We start from the raw sequence: 10,549 nt of genomic DNA, 5'->3' as shown, positions 1-10,549 counted from the left end.
CTCCACCCCTCCGCCGCGCTTTCCTCTCTGTCTCTCTCTTCCCCTCCCGCAGCCGGGGCTCCATTGGAGCAGAGATGGCCCGGGCGCTGGGGATGGCTCGGTGGCCTCTGCCTCAGGCGCTGGAGTGGCTCTGGTCGCGACATGGCGACGCCCAGGATGGGCAGAGCGTAGCCCCTGGTGGGCGTGCCGGGTGGATCCCGGTCGGGCGCATGCGGGAGTCTGTCTGACTGTCTCTCCCCGTTTCCAGCTTCAGAAAAGTGAAAAAAAAAAAAAAAAAGTAAAAATGGAACTATTCATGACCCAGGAATTCCACATCTGGGAATATATACAAAGAAACCTGAAACACTAATTTAAAGGAATATACGTAGCCCTAATTTAAAGGAATATATGTAGCCCTGTATTCATTGCAGGGTTATTTACAATAGCCAAGATTTGAAAGCAGCTCAAGGACCTATTAGTAGATTTGTGGATAAAAAAGCTGTGGGACATTTACACAGTGGGTAATACTACTTGGCTGTGAAAAAGAAAATCTAATTCTTTATGACAGCATGTGGACCTGGGGAGTGAAATAAGCCAGTCAGAGAAAGATATGTACCGTATGGTTTCACTCATATATGGAATCTAATGAACAAAATAAACTAATAAACAAAATAGAAACAGACTCATAGAGAGCAGACTGACAGCTGTCAGAGGGGAGGGGAGTTGTGGGTCTGGGTAAAAAATGTGAATGAATTAAGCAAAAAACCCAAACAAACCCCCCAAAACCCCTCATAGACACATAACAGTATAGGGGTTACCAGAGGGAAAGGGGAGTAAGGGGGGCAAATGGTGATGGAAGGAGACTTGACTTGGGGTGGTGAACACACAATACAATATACAGATGATGTATTATAGAATTGTACACCTGAGACCTATATAATTTTATTAAGCAATGTCATTCCAAAACATACAATTTAAAAAATATAAAGTGTGCTCTGAAAACCAAGAGGGATATATAATAAACTGTAGATTATTAGGGATAAACTAATATTATCCTCAAATAAACAATTAGACAATAGGCAGATTATCAGTGACAAAATGGTCCAGAACTCAATGAAGTAGTTAGTACCTTAAGCACATTTATAGTAAAAAAAACCAAAAACCTTCCAATATGGTATTTTAAACCCAGAATTTTAAACTATCCTAGAGGAGTGAGCATCAAGAATTCGGTTTATAACCTCCCAGACAGCAACTTAGATTTAAAGAAACTTCAGCAATAGTTTTACACTAACTTGGATGCACAACATAGCACTACTCAGTGATTGGTAAATTATTCATATCACCTTAAATAACCATTCACTAGCCTGACCTATGGTGACGCAGTGGATAAAGTATTGACTTGGAATGCTGAGATTACCAGTTCCAAGCCCCAGGCTTGCCTGGTCAAGGCACAGAGGAGAAGCAACTACCAATTGATGCTTCCTGCTCCTTCCCCCCTGTCCCCACCTTTTTCTCTCTCTTCTCTTTAAAATCAATCAATAAATAAAACCTAAGGGAAAAAAAAGTTGCTTTAAATAACCAGGCACTAGCCCTGGTCAGTTGGCTCAGTGGTAGAGTGTTGGCCTGGTGTGCGGGAGTCCCAGGTTTGATTCCCGGCCAGGGCACACAGGAGAAGCGCCCATCTGCTTCTCCACCCCTCCCCCTCTCCTTCCTCTCTGTCTCTCTCTTCTCTCGCAGCCAAGGCTCCATTGGAGCAAAGTTGGCCCGGACGCTGAGGATGGCTCTGTGGCCTCTGCCTCAGGCGCTAGAATGGCTCTGATTGCAGCAGAGCAACGCCCCGGAGGGGCAGAACATCGCCCCCTGGTGGGCATGCTGGGTGGATCCCGGTCGGGCGCATGCGGGAGTCTGTCTGCCTCTCCATTTCTAGCTTCAGAAAAATACAAAAAAAACCCCCCAAAAACAAAAAACCAGGCACTATATGTAAGCTCTTTCAATTAATTTTATTGAATAGCCAAACTGATTAAATTAGCACAATTATCTGCATGGGTTACAAATGACTTTTTTTTTTTTTACAGGAATAAAACTGAAAATTACAAACTATAAAAAGACAAATCCTGTCTCTAACATTTTAGAGAAGCAAAGATTTAACACAACACATTGAAATTCAATACATATATGAATTTGAGAACGAGAATTTAATGTTACAATATTGTACACTACTTTACAAAATTAAAATTTCTATATAAGGATTATATTTGTAATAGTTAACAAAAATCTTGAAATCACATTTGGTGGTCCCCTAGATAATAGCTATTATGTATCTTTGATTAGAAGAAATAAATCTTTTATTTTAATTACTGTAAAACAGTCTATTAGACTCAATACATTACATTAAATTAAAACAATGAAATATATGTAACCTAAAATAAATGGTACAGCTTGAGTGAATATTAATATGTCAGACTTACAGAAATGTTATTTTAAAAATCCTAGAAATTAGAAAAATAGAGTACTTTTTATGGTAGAACTGCCATGCTCAGATTTAAATACCAAGATTGCCCTTGTCTGTTACTTTAGTAGTTGTAGATCTGTAGAAAATTCAAAGATCTTTCATAATTTATAACTATAATAAAAAAAATATGGCATAGTGTAAATATTAGTTGCTTTACATAAAAAAGTAATACAAGATGAGATAAGTGCCCTACTCAAAAAAGAAAAAATAAAAAAAACACGTTCAATATTGCAAAAAATAATTTTTTAATGTAAGTATCTCCAAAAGGCTCATTCATTGCCTCATTATCCAGAGAACAAATATTGTGAATCCTAACTAAAGTTATGATTTTTATGACCTGGCTTTTATAAATTATTCTAGATTGCACATGTTATACAATATCTAAAATAATTTTTTAAAGTAAAATTTTAAAAGTAAATTTGTGAAACATACTAACAAAGCATGTAGTAGTAACAAGAGCCATACCCACTCAGGGATGAAGTGAGGCACAAGGAAGATTACTGTCCCTAGAAGCACAAATTTTTCCCTCTGGAAGATTCTTTATTATAATTAAGAAAGGACCTACAAATATCAACATTTAAAATTCACATTAAGAAGAGAATTTTAGTTAAGAAACATCAGTGCATAATAATGACTCAGTTTCTTTAAAAGAGGGGAAAATATAAATTTATTTTTATTTGCTACACTTTGAAAATTGCTTCCTAATAAATGAAGCAGCTTTCAAGAATATTTCCAGTTCACTGTACCACATACATACTGAAAATAAACTGTAACACTGCTTAAGGGAGATGGTATCTTCATAAAACACAATTATTCTTGTTGATAGACAAGTAGTGTTTATTCTAGTGGGACCTGCTTCTTCCCTATCCCAAAACAACTCAGTTAAGTCAGCTCATATTGCTGTAAACCTGATAGTTATTATTTCATTGGTGATCATATGAGACCAAGAGTGTAAACACATTTTTTTCTAAACCATTAAAACAAAGAAACAAAAATCTTTTCATCAAGTATTACACATGAACATCTTTAAGAAGTTCATACAAGACAAGATGAATCTGCAAAAACTGGGCCAAACTCTTATAAAGATATTTTGTCACAGCACTTTAATATACAGATGTATAATTTACATATTTGTAAACAAAATTCATTTAATGGTTTTGCCTATAATGTTTCTCTGGCTGAATCAAAACAGCAGTCTCTTGAGCATGTTCAGAAATCAAGTTTCTTTCATAACTTCAATATATTGGATGTGTCATCTTAATGTCCATCATATTAAACAGCAACACTCATGCTATATTAAGTTTCACTATCCAAGAATAAAGATCCTATGAGTGGCTTTCAATTTAATTATTAAATTCCTTAGAAAAATGTTACTGATACATGAGACAGCATTAAGAAAACTTTATTTTACTCATACTCATTTCACCAATAACACTTTTATGACATATCATAGAGCAGACAAACAAAACCCACTCAAAGAATCATGGTAACAGGTTTCTCATCTCCCTATTATCATTGCCAGTCCCAATGTATTTCATGAAGGCAGCTCAGATTCTTTTCACTACAGAATAAATGTGTCCAAGTCTCTTGCAGTGAAATCAGAAAACCACTTAATTCATTTTTACTTCAAATCAAGGTGATTTTGTTCAAGTATAGAGAATACTGACAGATTTTAAAGCTTGACAGTTAATTCATATTCTTCTCAAGCTAGACCAGAGTTAGTTTACTCTAGTTTTACTTTAGTTAACATGATGATCCCTTATCCTCTTTAAATAAGAAAAAACAGGTATGGGGGAATGGATTCTAGTTTTTCTATATACTATTTACTTCTGACTTTTTTTTTTTTAGAAAGATCATTACCGATGGATTTGTAACTCCCCTAAAACTTAGTCTTGTGAGGTTTTTTAAATGTAGCAGCCAAAAATTCAGGGAAAAAAAGTGAGAAATATACATTTGGAACACAGAAGTCTTTTTTTTTTTTACAAAATGTACTTTGCCTCTGCAATATTATTGCATCTTATTTCAATTTATAACAACTCAAACATAATTGGCAGCAAAGAAAAAGGTATCCAATCATATGTAGATATATTGATTTGAAAAATACAGTATTCAGAGTTGCATGTTTGATTCTCTGCTGTGGTCATTTATTTGCTATAGTTTGTTGAAATCACAGTGACAACATATAATCACCACATCAGTCCACAAACCTAATAGGAGGAAGGTATCACACATTCTCAAGTGATCTGCATTATTGTAACTTTCTTTAGAAATACCTAAGTCAAATATCTTCATTTGTTCATTTATTCACTTGCTGTTGTATATGCAAAAGAAATTCATAATATGATAGTGCAGATTCTGTTCTGTCTTCTACCATGTTTTGAAGGAAATTTGCTTTCATTGGACTCTCATCCCTTAGGAATAAAAGAAAAATATATAAATTAATAAAATGTAATAGTAAAATAAACATTGGATTTGTCACAAGGCTTTTGACATACTTTTTACTAATAACTGGATGTAAAGCACAATTTAGTAATGTTTGAAAATTCTTCTTTTTCTTTTCTTTTTCTATGTTCTTCTAATGGCTTTGCTTTAGCAATAGGTCACATTTATTTATGACTCAAAACAAGTCCTTGCAAGGCCAAACAAGCTATTTCACTATTAGCAAATGAAAAATTCAACTTACCTTATTACATAAAGTACTGGGAAAAATGGTCTTTGTTCTCTAAGCCAACAGATGAAAGCTACTGTTCTGGCAGATTCTGGTGTATCAAGTTCCGGAAGGTCTGTCTATTAAACAAAAACCAGCAATATCTAACTTACTCTAATAATATCTAATGTAGCATCTACAGTGATTCTCAAGCTTTATCATGTACAGTAGTGCCCCCTTATCCATGGGAGATACATTCCAAGACCCCTAGTTGATGCCTGAAATCATGGATAGTCCTGAACCCTATGTTTTTCCTATCCATACACACTTACCTTTTCATGTAAAGGAAGCATTTTATAGCTTCTCTTTGTAATATCTAAATTGCCAGCATCATTGCTCTTGCACTTCGGGGCCATTACTTAGTAAATTAGTGGGCCACTTGAATACAAACACTCTGATATCAGTAGATCTGACAACTGATGTGGCTACCAAGTGACTAATAAGCAGATGGTGTATACAGAGTGGATACACTGAAAAAGGGACGATTCACAGCCCAAGCAACAGAGAAGGATGATGTGGGGTTTCATCACACGACTCAGAACAGCACTCAATTTAAAACTTATAAAATGATTATTTCTGGAATTTTCTTTTAAAAATATTTTATTGATTGATTTCAGAGAGAGAGAAAAGGGGGGAGAGAGAAACATCAATTTGTTGTACCACTTATTTATGCATTGATTGGTTGATTTTTTTTTTTTTTTTTCATTTTTCTGAAGCTGGAAACAGGGAGAGACAGTCAGACAGACTCCCGCATGCGCCCGACCGGGATCCACCCGGCACGCCCACCAGGGGCAAAGCTCTGCCCACCAGGGGGCGATGCTCTGCCCATCCTGGGCGTCGCCATGTTGCGACCAGAGCCACTCTAGCGCCTGGGGCAGAGGCCACAGAGCCATCCCTAGCGCCCGGGCCATCTTTGCTCCAATGGAGCCTTGGCTGCGGGAGGGGAAGAGAGAGACAGAGAGGGAAAGCACGGCGGAGGGGTGGAGAAGCAAATGGGCGCTTCTCCTGTGTGCCCTGGCCGGGAATCGAACCCGGGTCCTCCGCACGCTAGGCCGACGCTCTACCGCTGTGATTGGTTGATTTTTATATGTGCCCTGACCCAGGATTGAACTCACAACTTTGGCCTATTGGGACAACACACTAACCAACTGAGCAACTTAGCCAGGGCAGAAAATTTTTTTTATAATTTTTATTTTATTTTAATTTTTTACATTTTATTTATTCACTTTTAGAGAGAGGAAAGAAAGAGGGGGGAGGAGCAGGAAGCATCAACTGCCATATATGCCTTGACCAGGCAAGCCTGGGGTTTTGAACCAGTGACCTCAGTGTTCCAGGTTGATGCTTTATCCACTATGCCATCACAGGTCAGAAAGAAATGTTCTTTTTAATATTTACAGACAGGGTTGACCATGGGTAAGTGAAACTACATAGAGCAAAATCACAAATGAAAGGAAAGGTACTACGTATGAATTACCTAGGGATCTTGCTAAGCTGCAGGTACTGATTTAGGAGGTCAGAGGAGGAGCCTGAGATTCTGCATATTACAATTTTCTACTATTGTGGACAGAATATTTGAAGAGCCAGACAGTAAATATTTTAGGGTTGCAGGATATTTAGTCTCTGTAGCAACTACTCCACTCTGCGATTGTGCCACTAAAGTAGCCAAAGATAATATATATGTACTTGGACATGGCTATGTTCCAATAAAACTTTATTTACAAAAATAAGTGGCAAGTTCTCTTGGGAATAGTTTACTGAGCTCTGATCTAGAAGAACTTCCTAACTCTTCTCTTCATTTTATTAGGACATTTAGAATTAATGGATTCATTCAGGAAGTTGTCAAGAATATGACAATTTGTTATCTCATCGTTAAGATAGGTCATTCAAAAAAAAAAAAAAAAAGGTCATTCAGACCAGTTGTTTTACTCAAAGCCTGAAAGCTAATGTTAATCTTAGCTATAATTCTGACACACGTTTATTTATTTATTTATCAATTTATTGTATTTTTCTGAAGTGAGAAGCGGGGAGGCAGAGAGACAGACTCCCCCATGTGCCCAACCAGGATCCATCTGGCAAGTCCACTAGGGGGCGATGCTCTGCCCATCTGGGCCCGTTGCTCCATTGCAACTGGAGCCATTCTAGCACCTGAGGTGGAGGCCACATAGCCATCCTCAGTGCACGGGCCAACTTTGCTCCAATGGAGCCTTGGCTGCAGGAGGGGAAGAGACAGACAGAGAGGAAGGAGAGGGGGAAGGGTGGAGAAGCAGATGGGTGCTTCTCCTGTATGCCCTGGTCAGGAATCAAACCCGGGACTTCCACATGCCTGGTCAATGCTCTACCGCTGAACCAACTGGCTAGGGCCTGTTTATTAATTTAAAATTTTTATTCATTGATCCTAGTGAAAAAGAAGAAAGGAGAGGGAGATGAGCCAGAGACAGAGAAAGGAACATTGAGCTGTTCCTGCATGTGCCCTGACCGAGAATTGAACTGGCAACCTCTGCACTTTGAGGAGATGCTCTCGAACTATCCAGCCAGGGCCTGACATATATTTTTTAAATACAAGAATGTCCTAATGGCTTCTATGGATGGCATTAAACCCATAATTTGAAAAAATGCTGACATAAAACACATATTCCAAAGTTGGTAACAAACTGATAGGGACTAAAAAAATATGACACTAAATAAAACAATGTTATAATTAATTCTCACATTTTAATTTAAAACTATCAAAATGCAATATAATTTAACAAATGTTTTTCATGGATTCTATCAATTACTCTTCATAAGCAACAGCATTCTCTTTTTTTTTTTTTTTAATTAAATGAGAGGCAGGGAGGCAGAGACAGACTCCCGCATGTGCCCTGACTGGATCCACCTGGCAAGCCCCTATCAGGCGATGCTCTGCCTAGCTAGGCCTCAGCTCCATTGCTCGCAACTGAATTATTTTAGCGCCAGAGGCCGAGGCCATGGAGCCATCCTCAGCGCCCGGGGCCAATTTTGCTGGAATTATTTAAGCCAGGGGTCCCAAACTATGGCCCCCTGAGGCCATTTATCCAGCCCCCACTGCACTTCCGGAAGGGGCACTTTTTTCATTGGTGGTCAGTGAGAGGAGCACTGTATGTGGCGGCGCTGCAAAGCGCTGTGTTGCTCACGTACACTACTTCCGGTGACGCGAAACGCACGCATCACGACTCCAGAGAGCGTCATATCACTTGTTATGGCTAGCACTGACAAATATGGAACCGGACATTGACCATCTCATTAGCCAAAAGCAGGCCCATAGTTCCCATGTTCTTTATTTTAAATACTGTATTTGTTCTCATTTTGTTTTTTTACTTTAAAATAAGATACGTGCAGTGTGCATAGGAATTTTTTATAGTCCGGCCCTCCAACGGTCTGAGGGACAGTGAACTGGCCCCCTGTGTAAAAAGTTTGGGGACCCCTGATTTAAGCCATGGCTGTGGGAGGGGGGGAGAGAGAGAGAGATGGGAGAGGGAGGGTTGGAGAAGCAGATGGTCGCTTCTCCTGTGTGGCCTGACCGGGAATTGAACCTGGGACTTTCCACATGCTGGGCCGATGCTCTATCTCTGAGCCAACCAGCCAGGGCCAACAACATTCTTTCTTTTTTTTTTTTATTTATTCATATTAGGGAGGAGAGGGAGAGACAGAGAGAAAGAGAGAGAGAAGAGACAGAGAGAAGTGGGGGAGGAGCTGGAAGCATCAACTCCCATATGTGCCTTGACCAGGCAAGCCCAGGGTTTCGAACTAGCGACTTCAGCATTTCCAGGTCGATGCTTTATCCACTGCGCCACCACAGGTCAGGCAACATTCTTATTTTACAAATGAGGCTGCTAGTTACTTGTCCAAGGTCACAGAGCTAGTGTCCATTATGAATTTCTTCAATAATCAATAGTAATCCAACTGACACTGATCACGTCATTTGCTTGTTTCACAATTAACTTAGTTCTTACTCCAAAGCAGCAGTTAAAAGAACCCTCTCAAAGAACAATGAAATCACATGCCCAAAATACAAAGAACTAAAAAGCCTTAACACTAATGCCAACTGCAGCAAGCTATTTCTATTTTGAATTACTTTCAATTAAATTATTTTCTCTAAAAAAGTAGTACACTGTCAGACACATAAAAACAATTAGGTAATCTGGGTGATCAATTCATAAATTATATAAATGTCTAATCACTGGGTTGTATACCTGAAATTAATATAATATTGTACATCAAGTGTAATTGAAAGATAAAAAATTATTTTAAAAAATAAGCCAATGATGCAAAATAACCCCCCAAAATGCCTTTAAAACATAAAATGAGCCTAGCGTGCGGAGGACCCGGGTTCGATTCCCGGCCAGGGCACACAGGAGAAGCGCCCATTTGCTTCTCCACCCCTCCGCCGCGCTTTCCTCTCTCTCTCGTCCCCTCCTGCAGCCAAGGCTCCATTGGAGCAAAGATGGCCCGGGCGCTGGGGATGGCTCTGTGGCCTCTGCCCCAGGCGCTAGAGTGGCTCTGGTCGCAACATGGAGACGCCCAGGATGGGCAGAGCATCGCCCCCTGGTGGGCAGAGCTTTGCCCCTGGTGGGCGTGCCGGGTGGATCCCGGTCGGGCGCATGCGGGAGTCTGTCTGACTGTCTCTCCCTGTTTCCAGCTTCAGAAAAATGAAAAGAAAAAAAACCCAAAAAAACATAAAATGAGTATTTTCAATTGGAACAGAAATAATCTGTGGGAAAACTTTCTTCTTTGGAAAAAGTTTTAGTATTATACTATGATTTCAAAATAGGCTTTTCATGTTTTTGCCACATTTCAAGTGCCCTTTAAGTCTATTACAATCACTATAAGACAATCTTACCATAGTCTGTGGAATCAACGCATAGCTTTGAACTCCTAGAACTTGGCTGAAAAAATGCTGTCCACAATTTTTTCCAACCCAAAGCATCAGTACCTGGGGACAGAAAGAAAATCATTCTGAGATATAGCATAAGAGTGAGTTGAGTTTTGTTTGTTTGTTTTTTGAGAGAGAGAGAGGAAAAAAAAAGAGAGATAAGCATCAACTCATAGTTGCATCTCTTTAGTTGTCGATTGGTTTCTTCTCATATGTGCCTTGACCAGGAGGCTCAAGCCAAGCCTGTGACCCCTTGCTCAAGCCAGCAACCTTTGGCTTAAGCTAGTGACCACGGGATCATGTCAATGATCCCACGCTCAAGCCAGTAACCTTGAGGTTTCGAATCTGAGACCACTGAGTATGTTTCAAAAAATCAAAATGATTAATAAGTTTAGTGATATTGTATTGCTTTCAACAGAACTACTAATAACTACTATTTACCAAGATGAGACATTTTACG

At 39.2% G+C, this 10,549-nt stretch overlaps 1 protein-coding gene across 3 annotated transcripts in view; it reads right to left on the bottom strand.

Moving 5' to 3' along the window:
• Positions 1-3,177: 3,177 nt before the first annotated feature.
• Positions 3,178-10,549, bottom strand: part of SEC24A (SEC24 homolog A, COPII coat complex component) — a 97,534-nt gene continuing 90,162 nt past the window's right edge. For all 3 annotated transcript variants that reach the window (XM_066272490.1, XM_066272492.1, XM_066272491.1), the window contains 3 exons: positions 10,057-10,149; positions 5,175-5,278; positions 3,178-4,902 (listed from right to left, as the gene is read on the bottom strand). In XM_066272490.1, the coding sequence (XP_066128587.1) occupies positions 4,788-4,902; positions 5,175-5,278; positions 10,057-10,149 (312 nt within the window). In that variant the 3' untranslated portion in view covers positions 3,178-4,787. The remainder of the gene's footprint in view (positions 4,903-5,174; positions 5,279-10,056; positions 10,150-10,549) is intronic.

The sequence above is a fragment of the Saccopteryx bilineata genome, chromosome 4 (genome assembly GCF_036850765.1).
Source record: "Saccopteryx bilineata isolate mSacBil1 chromosome 4, mSacBil1_pri_phased_curated, whole genome shotgun sequence".
Classification (NCBI taxonomy): Eukaryota; Metazoa; Chordata; class Mammalia; order Chiroptera; family Emballonuridae; genus Saccopteryx; species Saccopteryx bilineata.
The sequence above is the reverse complement of the archived record's forward strand: the minus strand, read 5'-3'. Positions and strand labels throughout refer to the sequence as shown.